The sequence below is a fragment of the Lepidochelys olivacea genome, assembly GCF_965140295.1.
Source record: "Lepidochelys olivacea isolate rLepOli2 genome assembly, chromosome: 11".
In the NCBI taxonomy this organism is placed as follows: Eukaryota; Metazoa; Chordata; order Testudines; family Cheloniidae; genus Lepidochelys; species Lepidochelys olivacea.
In genome coordinates this window covers 66,072,954-66,092,400 of record NC_140421.1, presented here as the reverse complement: position 1 = coordinate 66,092,400, position 19,447 = coordinate 66,072,954, and the positions used below count along the sequence as shown (strand labels likewise).

The 19,447-nt window shown below is 46.1% G+C and overlaps 1 protein-coding gene across 1 annotated transcript in view; it reads right to left on the bottom strand.

The window, feature by feature from the left end:
• Positions 1-19,447, bottom strand: part of LOC311528569 (uncharacterized protein) — a gene marked incomplete at its 5' end in the record, with an annotated part of 99,125 nt that overhangs the window by 19,313 nt on the left and 60,365 nt on the right. Inside the window, one exon of the mRNA XM_084643781.1 lies at positions 3,364-3,474. Within this exon, the coding sequence (XP_084499907.1) occupies positions 3,364-3,474 (111 nt within the window). The remainder of the gene's footprint in view (positions 1-3,363; positions 3,475-19,447) is intronic.

The following is a 19,447-nucleotide window of genomic DNA, read 5'->3' as shown; positions in this document are numbered from 1 at the left end:
CCTTGACGAGCAGATTTCAAGTCCTCCTGAGATCATAAATGAAGTCCCTAATTAGGGTCTCCAGGTGCTATTGCCATACCGATAATAAATGACACTTAGCAGGAAAAGACTAAGCACACCGCACACAAACATCATACAAAGACAGTCACTGCCCCCAAAAAACTACGTTTCCCAAGCTCCCATTTGTCCACAACCCAAAGGCACATTTCTGCATCCCTGGCAGCCTCTGTTCTGCATCCACGATGGGATAAGGATGCTTTTTTCGCATCCCAAGTGGGATGCATGTTCAGAATTGTCTGGGGTGAGCTTTAACCCTCTTATTATGCTTAACCCTACCCAGTGCTCTTAGTCCTTCCCTGTCACAAGGTTCACTGACCACCACTTTTAACGGCCCACTGCTCAGCTACACGTAACCAACATTCACTAGATACACCAGCATCAAAATCTTCTGTCTATATTTAATCACATTGCCTCTCAAGGTAAGACTAGGCACCTGGGATTCTGGGGTCCCAACATGCTGAGGTTCATCCACAGCAAAGGCCTATGATACACCTTGCTTTGGGTGTTGCTCTCCTCCCCTCTGCCGTAATTCTATTTGTACACTAAGTTGTGCGTCACTCTCGCCAGCTCAGTTGTGCAAGCCGCAACTCGGATACACTACTGCTATTTTCTGGGGAGTATTATTTGAGTAATAAGAGGACGAAGCGGACCAAAAAATACCCAGCATCTCTCTCATACCACCCCTTTCCCCCCCCACCTCCAATCAAGCCACCCAGCGTGGCTTTAGAAAGCCTTTCAGCGTTCTAAACAGATTTTGCATCAGCTCTCACTGTCAATATGCTGACTCTTGTGTGCTACTTCATTTGGCCTTGGAGACTTTGGGCCGGGCCCTCAGCTGGCGTAAGTCAACTTAGTGCCAGCGATCGTCACCAGCAGATGATCTGGCCCTTTGTATTTGCTTTGAATACAGGGGTTGTCTTAGTACCGCACTAGCATGAACCACCATTAAACTACAGGGCCTTCAATAATTCTGCCAAAACGCCAGGCAATTTCCCTCCCCCGTCCCAAGCACCAAACATAATTTTTTCCCCACAAATCACTGGGTACCCTGAAGGGCTGTGAAGATTGGTATTTAGTGATGCAAAGAAAGGGTCTGAGTTTATTAATCCCAATCCAGCATTTTGATTTCTCTCCCCAAAGCACATGTACCATGAACTCTGACTACACAGTTCCTCTCAGAGGGTGCAAAATAACCCTTTATTCACCACTCTTCTAGAGATGGAGAAGGAAAATTCCCTGCCTTTTCTTCACCAGTACGACCCCCCACAAGAAAGGTGCATCTACAGTAGAAAAACTACAGCAATTGTGGCCAGGTTTTCAAAACACAGTGCTACAAACTCTCTATACTAGCATGGTGCTTAGTAATTTTTCTAGTGCAGACAGAGTCTAGAACTGAGGCTGATCCAAATCCACATTTTTATACCTTCCCACATGATGTGACCCAGCCAGGTAAAGCGTTAGGGTTAAAATGTGGTTTGGAGCCACAGCTCTTGGCAGGGGGCTAAGCAAAGGTGCAACATCCAATGGGAGCTTCTGAGAGAGTTACTCTTGAAGCAGGCAACTGGGAAGGGCAGACATTGATACATCATTTGACAGGTTACAATGCGCGCTCCCGATGTACCAGGCCAGCTCTGCCAGGGAAGAGCCTATTTGGGCAGAATAATGGTGACAACAATGCTAATTTTCCCAGGGCTTGGTGACAAATCTTAGACCCATTGATGGCGGTGGTAATACTCCCATTGGCTTCACTGGAGCCAGGACCTGGCCCAGGAAACTCAAAGAGCAAGATTCACAAAGGGACTTAAGCATGGTGATGCTCAGTGGCACCACTCCTAACGTTTTAGGCACCAAGGGGGGGGGGGGCGGAAATCACTGGGATTCACCAAGCCTGAATTCAGCACCTTGTCTCCTTGCACAGATGCTTTACAATGGGATTAACAATAGCCAGAACACAAGGCAGCACCTCACCTAATCCAGCCAATGGGAAACGCTGCACCAACGGGTGTGTGCTAAGCCCTGCCCCTCATAGGGAGTTTGGGGCCTAAATCCAGGCTGCAGGGAATAGCCCCTCTATGCTTGAGATTCTCAGCTGCAAACCCTCTCTTGGTGTTAGGCACCTAGGCTGTTTTAGCAAGGAGGAGGACCTCCCTCAGAACAACCCATTGGGAGACCCCAGTTCAACACCTGCCTCTGCCTCCGCCTGATGGGGAGAAGGGATCTGAACAGGGGTCTGCCATCTCAGGTGAGTGCCCTAACCACTGGGCTATTCTAATGCAGGGCTCCTCCATCTTGTCTGTTGAAGCTATTCCACTGTGGATGTATAATGAGAATCTTCTTCTCGCAGTTGTTTTGTGTAAGTTCACCTATGGGGCCTGATCCTATAGGTGAGCTCTGAGCAGGCTTCCCTGATCGGGCCCTGCAGGCGAGTTAGAGAAACACTGATCTTCCCCCACTTTGTGAATCGCTCTGGGGCTTTGGGATCTGGATGCCTAGAGTAAGGCTGTCGTGAGCATGCTCAGAGGCAGAAACATAGGTACCTAGGGAAGCTTTTCCTGCAAAGATCTGTGTGCTGAGCAAATTTAGATGCCTAAAGGGTTCGACAGAAGCTGAGCAGGGGTTTCGTGAATCCCGGTGGGGCTTGATTCTGAGATTTTGGCACCTAAAGTGGCAGTTAGGCACCTCCGTCCTTTTGTGACTCTAGCCCAAGGAGGAAAGCAATGCTAGGCCCATGTGCAGCACAGCTGGGGTACGAGTCCTTAGCCATTCATTCCTTCTCTCCCACACATGGAGAGCCAGACTGACTCTTGTCCATAAACTGAAGGCTTTCTTTTTTGGGAGCAAGCAGGAAATGCCACAGTTACTGGGAAGCTACTTTGCTTTTCCAAATAATAAATGTGACATTGCATGGAAAAAAAATCAAGCCACTATTTGTGTATCCAAAGCAGCTCTCCATTCAGACTACCCACTGCTTTCCTAGAAGCTGTCCAATTTTATGCCAATTAAGGCTTTGGAACCAAGTTTTGGACCAGTTTAACAATGCAGAGGGAATATTTGTGTGTGCTTGCTTTTGGCTAATTATAGCCCTTAAGCTGTTGCCACTGCTAGGAACTTGATTCAGGAAGCCATTTAAAGTGCGTAACAACCACCTTATTGAACTACTGACTTACAGCCAATGTTACATATAATTATGCACTAGTAAATGGTGCTCTTTATATTACTTCTCTAGTTACATATACACTTACACACAGAGTTCTCTCTCTTTTATATGGCACTCCCATAGCAACCAACACAAAAAGCACTTACCAAAGTGAGCATCTGGTACTGGAGATCTTTTTTCTCTCTCTCTACAGCCTGTATCTCTTCCTTAGACAGAATAGGAGCGGATATCCTTTGGGTGTAACAGTGGCACTTCAACTACAAATCAGAGAGAGGAAAAAGCAGTGGTTTATTATTTCTACTTCACCTGAAGCCAGCCCTAAAGTATGAGGCTGTCCATGCGCGACTGGCTTGGCCCTTTTAGTTTTTCTAAATAATTGCCAAGCAGCCTCATAAATTATCCACATTGAGCTTCATCCTGCTGCCAGTGAAGTTTTGCTAATGCTCCTCAAAAGGGGAGCAGAATCAGGACTATTTTCCTACTCATTTAGGCATTCCCTTTGTCATACCTTTGCAGTGGATTTGACAAATTCTCTCAGCTGCTACAAGTAGCATTGTGATAGTGTTTGGAATAGTTGCATTTCTATATGTAACGTGGTACTATTTGTGGCAAGCCTTTGGTACACAGGATAATGCAAAGGAAGAAGGAACAAAAATGCAAAAAAGGGTTTATACGTGCATTATTCTGTTTACAGGTTGTACTCCTTGGAGAATTCCGCACCACGGCGCACACGCAGAATTCATGTCTCCTGCAGAATTATTATTATTTTCCTCTGCAGAAAATGTAACTGCAACACATCTCCAGCAGAATGTGCCTTTCACCCACAAGGGGCTGCTGTGGTGCCAGAATATAGGACAGCCGCTCCTGGATAGGGAGAAGAAGAGGCTGCATTCCTCGCTGCACCCTGCCTGCGGGGCCAGATGAGGAGGCATGGGATATGGGGGGGATGCATAGAGCAGGGCACATGGGACTCCTGGGGGGGGGGGTGTCACAGACTGGGGTTCAGAAGGGCTGGTGGTGGGAACAGTCTGGGGCAGGGTCTGAATAGGGAGTGGCGGTGCAGGGCTACATGGGGATGGGGCAGATGTGCCTGACAATGGGAGAAGCTAGGGGACATCCAGGGTCTGCATGGGGGAGGCTCCCCAACTCCCTAAAAATCCCCCCCAAAAAACTATTGTTCCCTACTTCTCTCACCCACACCCAACAAGCCTCCAGGTTCCCTCCCAGGTTGCTTCTCTCTCCCTCAGCTTCTCCATTACCCCTGACTCCCCCAAGCCTTTGCACTGCTTCTGAGGGGTGCAGGAAACACATATCTGTATTGTAGTTTAAATGAATTATTACTCAAAGTTCTGTATTAATAGCCCTAGCATGGAATCTATTTGTCAAAAGACATTTCCTGAATCATTTTGTTGTCTATATTGTTACAGACATATATGCTGGCAGGTATTTTGAAATAATATTAAGAAAATAATTGAAACTGATGTGATTATATTGTGTTATTCTGACAAATAAGATATGAAGAATTTTAAAATATTGTGTGTTGAATTTTTAATTTTTTGGCATAGAATTCCCCCAGGAGTAAGACTGAACAGTAATCCAGACACAACCAGTCTAAATTGCCCAAACTCAGATTTTTATAGATGAAACCTTGGCCATTTTCACCAATATATGCCCATATGATATATGATATATACCCATCTTCTGGCTGACAGGAGTACTACCTACAGTTTCCCCACACCAACTATTTCTGCCAGGCTGGGATGTACACACAGGACGTATTGTCAGGTCAGGCTTACGTGCCTTTGAAGCCTCACTGCTGGGGCCTGAGTTCCATGACCTTGCACCTTGTTTAGTTATTTACAGGGGAACAAAGGGGGGTGGGAGTCAAGAGAAGCTCTCCGATTAGAATGGTGAAAGTTCACGCTCCTTTTGCACAGGTGTTAGTGACTGCACAAGAAGTGCAAGGTAGTAAAGAATCAGAATCCTGAGGTTCAGTTCTCAGCCACGCTACTTTCCCCGCCAGCTGGGGGTCAAAACACTCCCCTGGTATAATTTAGAGCAGCTGCAGGGCTACTCTAACTTATGCCCCCTTGCCGCCAATGGCTGCATTAGCCAAGAATCTGGCAGAGCACCATCCATATGGTCCTGCGCCAGGTGTGCTCCATAAAATGAGGTGTAGAATTGGCTATGAGCAATCTGAGGATTTCCCAGTGGCAGAGGTAATCCTCAGCTGCTGCTTTAAGTTATCTTTTTACCTGCTGTGTGCATACAGAATGACCCTCTCCAGCTCCCCTTATGGAGGGCCTACAGGCAGACACCCCTGGGTGTAGCAGCTTACACTGTGTTCTCCTGAACCACACCAAGCTGTGGCAGTTTGTCTTCATGTTAGGCAGTCTTATGTGTGGAGTTGGAACGAAGAGTTAGAAAGGAGCAAGTTCTCGTAATGAAGTATCCTTCTAGTCTACATACACCATTTTACAATTGGGATCTGAAAAGCCAGGGCAGGACTGGACCTGAAAACACAGATCATGCTGTCATGCCAAGAACTTTCTTGCAGATGCCTAAACAGAGCAGCTTGCCTGAATTCAACACCTTACATCTTTTAAAACAAATAGTGCTGATATTTGGAACAGGGAGGAAGACAACTCTGCAGAATATTTAGAGGATATTGTTGAGGGACTTCCCAATTTGCTTAACATTCATTTTACTCATTTTTTTTAATCCTTTGTAAAATTCCAAATTTACCATAGCGTGTCCAAATAGAGGATTTCCTTCACTGCGAGTGTTAAACTTCCATATACAAAGAGTACAACATCTGAAGTCAAGTCTCCATGAGAGCACAACACGTATGCACGTGGATGGGTGGCTGTAAGAATTTTCTGCTTTGCAGGATTATTGGCCTCACTCTTCACACCTCCTTGTGATGCTGTCAGGAAAGACTCTGTAAAGCTACTGCGATGCACAGGGGTTACAGAGTTTCCTTGCCCACTCAACAGCCCACTCCTCCCAGCACATCAGAACCACAACAAATCCAGGTTGTGTAAAATCATCAGATTTACTCTGCTGATAAGTTATTCACTGTAATCAAGAGTCAAACATGCTATTGGAGTGTATTTCTGGAGGTCAAATTAGCACAAATAATTTTCCACTGCATTATGATGTTTGCTAATACAGTATGAAAGCCTTATTGTAATAGTGGTCTCCATTAAGTCAATTTGTCATATTAGCAAACACCATAAAACTTGTACCACACAAAGCCAATAAGACACTCTGCTGTGCAACATTTCAAATGATTTATATGTTGCTACTACATTTCCAAGTATATTTGCAAAGAGGATAGAGACTAATACAGTGGACATTTGCCGAGCCAAGAAACGCACCCACAGACTCGCTATGTAACCATTTCTGGGCAAGTCTCAGAACCACACTTTTATTACAACAAATTACAGAGATTTAAACTGTTCTTCACCGTGCAGCTGGTTTATTACAGAACAGTAAATACTATTTAATGCCGCAATATAGGCACACCCGTGTGTTGCCAATGAAGCGATTGCAAGTTGCCTACTAACTACAATTCAGATGCTACAAACAGTTATCCACAGATGCGAAGCTCAGAAAAGAACATTAGACCAGTGTTTCCCAAATGGTGAGTCCCAGCCCACCAGTGGGTCGCAGGAAGGGTCTACATAGGTGGGCCGCCTGTCACTGCCCCCACATCACTCCATGCCCTACACGTGCCCCAGAAGCGCTCGCCCCCAATGAGGGCCCCCCAGGGCAGACAAAAGAGGCAGTTTGCTCTGGAGCCCCCAACCAAGTGGCACTGCAACCTGACACCTGGGAGCTCAACACCATCCAGCACCCAGCTGCTCCTCCCTCAGGCTGGGCCAAACCTGAGGGGAGGATCAGCTGGGCCATAACTGAGCGGCACTGTGACCGTGTGCACCAGGTCTCAATGCCCAGAGCATGGAGCCGGGCCTGGCCTTGAGACACAGGTGCCATTGCTGCGGTGGGAGGGCGGACAGACTTGTTTTCCAACCACAGTCGCTCCATAGGGGCCTCCAGCCAGCCGGGACTGCAGGATGGGGCAGGGCTGGGAGAGACAGAGAAAGCAATGGGGCTGGTGGTACCCAAGCAGGAGGCTTGAAGGCCAAAGAGAAGGGAAGTTCTCCGCTCGTTGACACAGAGGTGGCCATCCTTGCTCGGGGGGGCATCTCTGTTGTTTTCAGTTAGCCCCCCTCAGATATAAAAGGATCTTTGAGATGCTAATCCTCTCCCAGGACAGAGACTGCCTAGGGAGTGGTTTGGTGTTTTCTTTCATGTTTTTGAAGCCTGTCTTTTACTTCCCTTTCAAGTAAAGTGGTGACCAACAACAGGGGTGTAGCAACAACCCTAGTAGAGTTCTCTATCCATAATAAGTGGTGGGGCTGGGAGAGCAAGGGATTGTGGGGGGGGGGGGGGGGGGAGGGAGGAAGCCAAGCACAAGGGGCTGAAGGATATTTGCAGTGCAGAAAGGACAACGTGGGGGGGGAGGTGTCTTCCAGGTTTGAATTTTTTTAAAACAAATTACAATAGTAAACAACATAATAGGGGGTCCCCCTGAAAAAAAAAACAACAAAACATGATGCCAGAGGCCTTAGTTAAAGGCTTGGGAACAACTGCATTTGGTCACCTATTCTAACTTTCTGCACATCACAGACTAGAGGATGCCATCCATTTGCTACTATATTGAGCCCAACAATGAATATCTTAAACCTTATGAGTGTAACAGTTCCAATGAATGTCTATAGGTGTGACAGCAGACAAAGAGATGGGGAAGGGGGAAATGGCAGCAGAGGTAGCTGGAAAAAGATTTTTTTTTTGTCCCATGAAAAAAAATTGAGATTAAGAAAAGAAAGTTCTTCCCAATTCGGGGGGGGGGGGCAGGGATCGGGGGAGACCACCTCCAAAATCAAAAATTAATTCTTTTATCCAATGAAATTCTGAAAAATGTCATTAATCAAAACATTTCATTTCAACCCTTTTATTTTATAAATTTTAAAAACATAAATTATGAAATGTCATTTTGAAAAAACAAAAGAATTTAAATTTTTCATTCTAAAACCATCCAAATGGGACACTTCGGCAGTTTTGATTTTCTTCCACCCCCATTTTTTGCCTTAGCATTTTCATCAAAATAATTTTTTTTTTTTTTGGTGAAAAGTTTTGGTTTAGTCTCAAAGGCATTTTCCAAAAGACTTTCTTTTTGTTTTGTTTTTTTTTGGGGGGGGGGGGGGAAGGGGAGAAAGGTTCTGACCAGCTCTGAGTAGCAGCAATCTGCAAGATGGTAGAAAGATGCTGAGGTACCCAGCACTACCCCCAGTCACTTGCATCTCCCTTCCACCAACCTACCAGGGCCATGCTTGGCATAACTGCTTCCTCAGAAGGTGCTGTTAGCTCCCCCAATACACCCCAGAATCCTGCGCTCTGGCTACAGTGTCGCTTTGGTGCAATGGGAGTCTCTACAAATCCAGTATCTGAGCACACCTGAGACTCAGAAATAAGAAACAGATGCTCTTTTGGAGGGGGAAGGAAGCAGAAAACTCACAGCTGAAAGAGCTCGGTTTGGCACTGGCCTGTCAGCAAAGGACCACAGTGGTCCCAGTCCTATTCTAGGGCCCCCTTATGTGTGTCTCCCTAGAATAGCTTTAACTGATGTCTCCCAGGTGGTCATCTAGTTAGCCTGTGTTTAAAGGCACAGATTAGCCCACTTCTACGGGCCACACCCCTACGTTGGCAGTGGGGTCGGAGTCCCTCTGCCACCACAAGATTCTCCCTGAACGGTGCAATCACTCTGCGGCCACTTACACAGGCTCTGTGGGGGACAGGAAATGGTGCTTTTTTATACTTATTCACGCCTCATTTTCTCCTGGATCGGGCTTATTTAATGACGAATAGAACATTTGTAGTTACTGGGCTAGATTCAGCCCTGCCACTGAAGGGGTCGCAGACTGTACCCTAGGGGCGGTTGCTTGTGAGGGAGGGCAGGTGGTGCTTGCATCATCTCCTGGCCCTGAGGGTTCTTCTAGGGGATGGCATGTTTAGCTTATGGCTGGTGCTCTATACGGTTTTTGATCATGGCTGCTGGCATACGAGTAATGAGGCCATGTGAGAGAGATATTGAACGGGGGCTGTGGCCATGTCCTTCCTTTCACTGTTCCAACTACTTCCCCGAGCAGCACGGACCAGCTTTAACCCTCCCCCCCCCCCCGCCCCGCCCCGCCCGCCCCCACAGAGTAGGGTTGTGACTACCCTAGCACCACCGTAAGCCTCCCGTGCTGATGGGTAGACTTGCTGGTGCGGGGGCTGACCTAACCTGGGGCTATATACAGACCATTTTGTGCAACCACAGGGGAAATGAATTTTCATGCTTCGGGGCATAAAATGATCATTACAGGGATCAGAAGGAATTATCCACTAGTAGGAAACAATTGGGAAGGCGTGGGGAGATTTTCCCGCTTCTTCTTGAGCCTCAGTCTCCATTACTGCCAGAATTGGAATAGGAGGCTTCATGGGTACAGCATCCTGCCATAGCATGGAAAATCCTGTATTCCTGTGTTTCAACTCCCAGTGGCAGCTTTTGGTCCTCTCACCCCTGGTCTATGCTTAAAGATTACACATCCTGAGTGCTGCAATCAAGTCGGACGTAACCGCCAGTGGAGATGCAGCTAGGTTGACAGACAAAATTCTTCTGTCGACCTACCTACCGCTGCTCAGGGAGGGGGAATTAACTACATCGATGGACAAAACCCTCCCATTGATATGGGAAACATTGACACTATTCAGAGTAGCAGCCGTGTAAGTCTGTATTCGCAAAAAGAAAAGGAGTACTTGTGGCACCTTAGAGACTAACAAATGTATTTGAGCATAAGCTTTCGTGAGCTACAGCCCACTTCATCAGATGCATTATGGCACTACATCTGCAGTTGTGCCACTGTACCACAGGCATGCCCTAAGGCCCCCTCTACGTTAGGATTTAAAGATGTTAGATCATGTTACCACCTAAAAGTCTAGTCAAGGCAAAGCAATTATGCTTTAGTATGTATTAAATATGCCTCGAGATCCTCCTAGGCCTAACTCAGTTTAGCAACAGGCTAACATACAGTTGCTTCGTTTTGACTGGGGTTTTAGGAGGTGTTAATTTGATTAAACTAGATAACGGGATCTACCTCCCCTCCCCCTTTAAATTCTAGCCTGGAGAAGGCCTAACTGGCTCTTACTGTTTTTCATACAATTCAGTAGTTGGGTTATGGGTAGGGACAAGAAGATAAAGTGAAGTTACCCAGGTCACAGAGGCAGGCAATGGCAGAGTCTTGGCTAGAACCGGGACATTCCCGATTCACTTTGGGAACATTGCACTTTCATTCATGATCACTTGAAACAGCTTCTTTATTTTAATTTGGCTGCTTAATTGTGGAGAAATTGTGAAAGGCACCAGACTGACAGCACAGGAAAATAAAGGCTTTTATGTATCCTCCTCTCCCCCATCACTTCATCCATGCCTAGGTGGATCTCTTCTAGGGGCAAGTAGCGCAGTTTCCAGGAGGAAGGCAGACAAAAGTAAATCTACTGCACCCTTTGTAATGGGGGGGGAGCAGTATAACCTGCCCCAGCCCCTCCAGATCATTGGCTCAAGTGGACCAAGAGATCCTATGAGGCTTCAGAACACAGCTCTCCCCTGAGTCCCAGTGCTGTTCTATCATCTCCGGGCTAGTCTTAGCCCTTCATTTCCAACAGCGCTCAAATATCATTAAAAGAAAAAAAATCCTTTTGTTAAGACTGCGGAAATTTTCAGTAAAATGAAAACAAATTGCTCTAAGTAAACCATTTGTCACAGTCTGATTACTTTGCTGCCACTCTGGGAACACCAATTTGTCATGCTAGATCAGGGCAACAGCAGGCTGACTATATGAAATGGCAGGCTGCCTTCTAGCTCCTAGCTTGCAACCAGTGAAGAGAACTAGGATCTCCCACCCTCCACGCCAGCACTAGGGATTTTTAAATGGTAGGAAGGATGGTTTTGTTATTAAGACACAGGACTGAGATTCCAGAGACCTGGGTTCAGTTCCTAACTCCACCACAGACTTCCTGTGTGACCTTGGGCAAGTCACTTACCCTCTCTGAAGAGCACAGAGAAGTACCTCCTTCGTCTGGCTTGTCCATTTAGATTGACAGCTGTTTGGAAGAGGGACTGTCTCTTACAGAGCCTAACACAACAGTGCCCTGATCATGGCTGGGGCTTCTAAGGCCTGCTGTAAAACATACATAAACTGGCTTCATCATTTAAGAAATGGATATGCCCTTTTTGAAAGGATGTGCCCAGGCAGTGATGAAAGCTATAGGCCAAGCCTACAGATGGTATTGCAGGGACAGATGTGTCACTCAATTCTGCAATGTAATATGGAAAATATTCTAAATGACACTATCCCCTTTCTAATACATCCTTTTTTATTAATATTATTATTACCACTGCTACACATTGAACAGATGTCTTTAGTAATGTCCACATAAAAAACAAACACCATTAACTGGAAAGGACAAGAGACACATACAATGTGACCATAACTCCAGAGGCATATTGCAATACATACCAAGCATTCCAAGATCACAAGTAAGGCCCACAAATATTATGAGATTTGCTTAGAAACAGGAGAGTTCATTAAAAAAAAATATATTGGGGACTCTTTATTTGCATTGTGGTGTTTGAACCTTTAGGGTGAATTCAGGTCATATTCCCAAGCTTTCCTCAGCAAGTCTGAGGAGTTGAGTTTTCACATATTCAGACAACTGTAGAAGCTGAAGCTTTAAAAAAAAACCAAACAAACAAAAAAAAAAAACCACCACCACCACCACCCAACCAACCACCCACCAAATATTGTAAGACTCAGGATAAAAAGTCACAAGATTTGGTAACGCTGCTATCGGTCACCACAGAGACAATGAGTCACTAGGACAGGTACCTCAGCAATACATAAAGAGGGCAGGGATAATAGAAGGGAGGAGAAAGAGACTGACATGAGGAGATATGGGATAGGAAAATGGCAGTGAGAAACCTCATGTGAGAGAGCTGCACCAGCCCCAGTGGCCAGCTAATGAACAACAAATAAGGGGGGTTCCTCTCCCCCACTGCCATCCCTTCTCTCTCTCTCTCTGGAGTTATAGAGGGCTCTTGTGGGATGTTTGTACTGCAGATCTTGGAGCTGCCCAAGCACTATATAAGAGCATGTTTTAACCCCAGAAAGACCATAGTGAGGAACCTGTTAAATTTCATTATGTGCTGCATCAGGGAGACACCAGTGCTCCCCCTCATGGCGTGACAAGGCTGTACACAGACATTCCACGAAGTTCCTCCTTCTTCCGGGATTCACAAATAAATCAGTCATCCAGAGTCTCTACACAATACTGCCCTTCTCCTGAAGTCTAGCTGATTTAATCCACTTCCCCCAAAAAACCCTCCCTCTAGGTTCAGGAGTTCCCAGCCCTGCTTGTCAGGCCCAACGGTTTTCAGTCCTGGCATCCACAGCCAGTAGATTCTCCCTCAGGTGCAGGGGACTTCCCAGCCCTCCTTTGGGGCTGAGGGGATTTCCCACTCAGCTTTTCCCATCTTGGCACAGGACACCCAGCCCTCTCTGTTGGGTCATGCCCATTAATTCTGGCCTCCAAGCAGCACCTCAGCTGGCCCCTTTTTTTACCATAGTCCTTTTCTCCCTGGGTTAGGATTGCTCAGCAGACAACGGCATTCCTTGACTGGGGTCTCAGGGTGCTTAGGAGCAGCCTGTCTCTAAGAGCACCTCTTTCCAGCTGAGCTCTGTAGTCTTTTCAGGACCAGGTGCTCATTAGTCAATTGATTGCCTAGGAGCTAATTGCTTACAGGTGGGCTTGTTTTCCCCCTTAAAGCAGCCCATCACACAGCACTGGGGCCTGACTCTGCTTAAAGGGCCAGCCACCCCAGGACCGACAAACATATGTAAAAGTGTCCTTTTGTGACCAAGGAGTTAATCATCCAAATAGCTAATTTACTCCTCCTGTTGCAGTTACTACTGCTCTTTTTGTGCCTCTCAGCACTGCAGTAACTTTGCTTCATTTAGCACAGGGCCTGAGCCCGAATGTCTACACCACAATTTTACAGACCCATAGCCCAAGCCCAAGCCAGCTGCCATGGGCCAGCTGCGGGTGTTTGATTGCAGCATAGACGTACCTGGTAAATCCAAGTAGTGTGAAGCTGTACTGCCCCAGAGGGGAGAGCCCCGCGAGGCAATGGCCCCTAGTCAAATACATTTTATTTCCCATTAAAGTTTTCAAAAGAAACAAAGTATTTTTGTTTGGGGCAAAAATTTTCACAGATTTTTTTTGGGGTGGGGGGGATGACAGGGAAAACATTTTTTTGACATACAGAAAATTTGGGGCATTCAGCTTTTTGATCATTTTAACTGCTCCTTCCCCCCACCCCCCAAAGAGAGAGAGAGAGAAATAGGCATTTTATGGCATTTTTTGCAAAAAAACAAAAAAGAGAAAAAAAATTCAACCAGCTGTCTTCTAGGCATCTGTGGGGAACACGTTCATCGACACACTTCTTAAGAGTGCATGGATTCCACTTTATAGTCATCTAGCCCTACTGCCCGGTGCTGAGCTGGGGGCGGTCATAGCTGCAATATGTCCATGCTTTTGTATTGGACACTGTCAAGGTTCCTTCTCCACTCTGAACTCTAGGGTACAGATGTGGGGACCTGCATGAAAAAACCCCTAAGCTTATTTTTACCAGCTTAGGTTAAAACTTCCCCAAGGTACAAACTATTTTACCTTTTGCCCTTGGACTTTATTGCTGCCACCACCAAGCATCTAACAAATATATAACAGGGAAAGAGCCCGCTTGGAAACGTCTTTCCCCCCAAAATCCTCCCAAACCTTACACCCCCTTTCCTGGGGAAGGCTTGATAAAAATCCTCACGAATTTGCACTGGTGAACACAGACCCAAACCCTTGGATCTTAAGAACAATGAAAAAGCAATCAGGTTCTTAAAAGAAGAATTTTAATAGAAGAAAAAGTAAAAGAATCACCTCTGTAAAATCAGGATGGTAAATACCTGCACAGGGTAATCAGATTCAAAACACAGAGAATCCCTCTAGGCAAAACCTTAAGTTACAAAAAGACACAAAAACAGAAATATACATTCCATTCAGCACAGCTTATTTTATCAGCCTTTTAAACAAAACAGAATCTAAGGCATATCTAGCTAGATTACTTACTAAATTCTAAGACTCCATTCCTTTTCTGTTTCCAGCAAAAGCATCACACAGACAGAGAGAACCTTTGTTTTCCCCCCCTCCAGCTTTGAAAGTCTCTTGTCTCCTCATTGGTCATTTTGGTCAGATGCCAGCGAGGTTATCCTAGCTTCTTAACCCTTTACAGGTGAAAGGGTTTTTCCTCTGGCCAGGAGGGATTTTAAAGGTGTTTACCCTTCCCTTTATATTTATGACGGACACAGAGGGAGCTACAATACAGACACAAGCCAGGAGGATCAAATAAACCCCTTTATTTGATATTATGCTGCCTGTGTCACAACTGGATCCAGCTAGTACAATTCCAGGCACTTGATGCTGCCGACCTAATAGCCTTCTACGGTGAAATAACTGGCTCTGTGGATATGGGGAAAGCAGTGGATGTGATATACCTTGACTTTAGCAATGCTTTTGATACGGTCTCCCACAGTATTTTTGCCAGCAAGTTAAAAAGTATGGAGTGGATGAATGGACTATAAGGTGGATAGAAAGCTGGCTAGATCGTTGGGCTCAATGGGTAGTGATCAACAGCTTGATGTTTAGTTGGCAGCTGGTATCAAGCAGAGTGCCCCAGGGGTCAATCCAGGGGCCAGTTTTGTTCAACATCTTCATTGATGATCTGGATGATGGGATGGATTGCACCCTCAGCATGTTCGCAGGTGACTCTAAACTGCAGGGAGAGGTAGACATGCTGGAGGGTAGGAATAGGGTCCAGAGTGACCTAGACAAATTGGAGGATTGGGCAAAAAGAAATCTGATGAGGTTCAACAAGGACAAATACAGAGTCCGGCACTTAGGACGGAAGAATCCCATGCACCGCTACAGGCTGGAGACTGCCTGGCTAAGCAGCAGTTCTGCAGAAAAGGACCTGGGGATTACAGTGGCCAAGAAGCTGGATATGAGTCAACAGTGTTCCCTTGTTGCCAAGAAGGCCAACAACATATTGGGCTGTATTAATAGGAGCACTGCCAGCAGATTGAGGGAAGTGGTTATTCCCCTCTATTCGGCACTGGTGAGGCCACATCTGGAGTACAGGGTCCAGTTTTGGGGCCCCCACTACAGAAGATACGTGACAAATTGGAGAGAGTCCAACGAAGGACAATGAAAATGATTAGGGGTCTGAGGCACATGCCTTATGAGGAGAGACTGAGAGAACTGGGCTTATTTAGTCTGCAGAAGAGAAGAGTGAGGTGGGATTTGATAGCAGCCTTCAACTACCTGAAGGGGGGTTCCAAAGAGGATGAAGCTCGGCTGTTCTCAGTGGTGGCAGATGACAGAACAAGGAGGAATGGTCTTAAGTCACAGTGCGGGAGATCTAGGTTGGATATTAGGAAAAATTATTTTACTAGGAGGTTGGTGAAGCACTGGAATGGGTTACCTAGGGAGATGATGGAATCTCCATCCTTAGAGGTTTTTAAGGCCTGGCTTGACAAAGGCCTGGCTGGGATGATTTAGTTGGGGATTGGTCCTGCTTTGAGCAAGAGGTTGGACTAGATGACCTCGTGAGGTCTCTTCCAACTCTAATCTTCTCTGATTTTAGATCTCAAACTACAGACCACTATTATGGTCCTCCTACTCTTGTTCATTTTGGGGGCACTGGTCCTGCTAACAATGCTAGATCTGAACAGTCATTGTGTTAAGGTGAGCTCATGGACAGAAATTGTGTCTGTCCTGTGGAGGGAAAAGAAGTTGCTCCTTGTTCCACCCTTTTAAGCAGCCATACAGAGGCTGGTGGTGCACAATCTGGCCAGATTCACTCTTTAAAACATTATGGAGATGGGGAGGGGGATTACTTGCAAAATCTTTGTCCAAACATCACAGTGAAAATTGAACCCTGTATTCTCCCACCAAAACCATGTGAGTTTGCAATGGGAGGACCAATGCAAAAAGTGTAGTTTAAAGGCTCAGAGATGTGCCACATTAGAAAGAGGCAGAATTTCCACAAATAGTATAAATGCTTCCTTGTTTACAGCACCTGGAGACCAATGAGCAGCACAGGGCTTGTAACCATAGCAATCAGCTCCACTGAGAGAGACCCTCATTTTGCTAAGCACTGAAGTAGTGGACGTCTAAGGGGTGCTAAATGGGGATCTTGCTCTGGCACACGGGCTGCACTGGTTACACTGGAAATTGGCATTACTAGTTACCCCAACTGCTGTTTTTCTGTGCATAGAAAAAGCAACCATGTACCTTCAATATGAATAACTTCGGTTTTAGATGAAGGAAAAAACAATAAAAGTAAAGTCTCCTTGGGAAAAATCAGAGCTGCCTCAGCAGGCTTCTAGATGTTTAAATGGGCAATACCCAAACAGCAACACTGTGACACTCACCTAGCTATATACTCTATATGGATAAAGGGAAGCTGGCATCAGTTTAGTGGGGTGGTTTGGTTTCCTATAGTGGGGGGAACTGATACACTGGCTATACTGGGAGATATATTTTTGGTTTACTAGGGAAATGATAAGCTTCTTATCATGGGGAACTGGTTGTATTAAAAGCCAAGGAAGCTGATTTCTCTGAGAAGCTGGTATATTGGTTATACTGATTATAACAAGAAACAGATTCTTGTTCTGCTTGATTTCCTAGTATAACCAGAATATTGGTTTAAGTAGCAAGTCTAGATTCCCCATTTAACTAGTCAGATCATTATACTGGTTACAATGGTAGTCGAGATATGAAGAGGGTACATTTAGTCAAACTAATCAGCAACATGTTAAAAGGAAGTGAGATCATCTCCAAAGCATAGCACCCCAACGGGGTATGGCTCTGGCAGGAGACGAGATAGGTGGCTAGATAAATGAATAGGTAGGTTGATCTAGACTGACACAGTGCCGCAGTTTACCCACAAAAGCTCATGCCCAAATAAATCTGTTAGTCTTTAAGGTGCCACCGGACTCCTCGTTTCTGTGGATACAGACTAACATGGCTACCCCTCTGATACAGTGCCCCAACACTCAGTCATGTAAACTTGTACACGAAACAGCATTCGGAACAAGGCAAACAGGTTATACAAACAGGCTGCAGATTGTTAGTGTGAAATGTCACCAATAAGCCATCATTTCACTTTACCATCCGTCTTGTCCACAGATATATTGCTCCCGAAGGAGCAATAACAGCACACTCACAGCAGCGTGGGCAGCATTCTCACAGAGCTGGCTTTGAGGAAGGCAACAAAAGTGATCTATACTGGGCTTGGGGTGGCTTTAAATCACTTAGTCTCCCTCTTTAAAGCTGCTCTTGGAGGGGAGCAAGAGTAAGTGATTTGGCTCTGACTATGACTCTTAATTTCAGGAGGCCACACCCAGTATTTCTACAAGGCCAGTGAAAAGTGAGCAAGGCACGTGCCTGACATTAGCCCATGGTCCCTTGCTCATGATGGCAAAAGAGCACAGTCTGTATTTTATCATTTACACTCATTGGGCCACGTCCTCCTTTGTGTGAGAAATATCTGTGCAGGGAGCAGGAACCGTGAGGGTTTCTATTTACAGAGTTTCTTTCTCCCAGGTCTGTCATGGGATAGGGGGCGAGGGGTTGTCACCAGTGGTGAGCTGGAGCCGGTTCGCACCAGTTCATGTGAACCGGTTGTTAAATTTTGACGCCGGTTTAGAACCGGTTGTTAAAGGGGTGGGGAAGCTCAGGCGGGACAGACTGGATGTGGCCCGCAGGACCATCCTGTCCGTCCCGCCTGAGCTCTCAGCTGGGGAGGCTCCCATGTGAATTTTTACTGATCCGGGGGCACTCCAAGCCTTTGGCGGCACTTCAGGGGCGGGTCCTTCACTCACTCCGGGTCTTCAGCAGCATTTCGGCGGCGGGTCCTTCAGTGCCGCCGAAGACCCGGAGCAAGTGAAGGAACCGGTTCTTGAGCTTCTGCCAGCTCATCACTGGCTGTCACCCCTTGTGGACTGGGCAGGAAGTCTGGCAGCTAAACAAGTAGATGTCTCATGACATACACAGCAGCCCACAGCCATGTGCCATGCGGATTCCTGCCCCTCCATTTACCTTGACAGCAGCTCAGGACAGGTGACCCAGTGGGAGTTAATGCTGCTTGATGGATATCCCACTGTAAATCCAGTATGTCTGCTGGGAAGCATGTTGTGGAGAACAGCTGGGTCTCCAGCCCCAACCCAAACCCATATAAAGTCCAATCAGCAAAATAAGATGCATGGGAAAAATGTTCCAGAGCCTGTATTCCCCTGAGCTGGTTCTACAGGGCTGGACTTGCCTCTGCTGAGAGGAGAATATGCCCTGTTCTGACAGGATGGGGTATAACTTGCTCTCTTTCTGTCAACTACATGCTACAGGAGTGGGAAAACCGGAGCTGAATATGCAAGGGAGACGCAGTAGCGCCTGTGTTTCAAGTGCTTTATAGTCTGAGTTTTCATGAATCAAGGGTGAAGCTAATTATACCTACAACAAGACTATATTGTAGCAGGGATATAACTAATAGCCTTGTAGCGGATGAGCTTTGTACCATAATGTTTTGGATTCAGTGCTGGTAACATGGACACGGTATATTGATCTAAGGGCTTTCAGAGGCTGTGAACATCAGCATTATCTTTAGGAGAGATGTGAAATTTAAGCTTTTAACTGTTAATAGAAAAATCCTACAGTGGCTCTCTGAGCGTAAATTCAACTTGCAACAAAGCGGGGAAAACAACAAGCCAACACTATTTATTTTGTTACTTTCCAGAGATGCTGCCAGAACATGGAGATGCAGTTCAGGAAACCAGAGAGGAGAGGATTTACCTATCTGCTGTCCTGTCTCATTTAAAAGCACAAACAGGTCCACCATGATTCATTAGGGGAAATGTATGAACAAGAAAGGAAACAGGATGAAAAACTTCTGCTACACTTGAAAATTGTGCTGAATAAGGGCTTTGGCTTTTGTTTTGTTGCTAACCCAGCAGTACACTG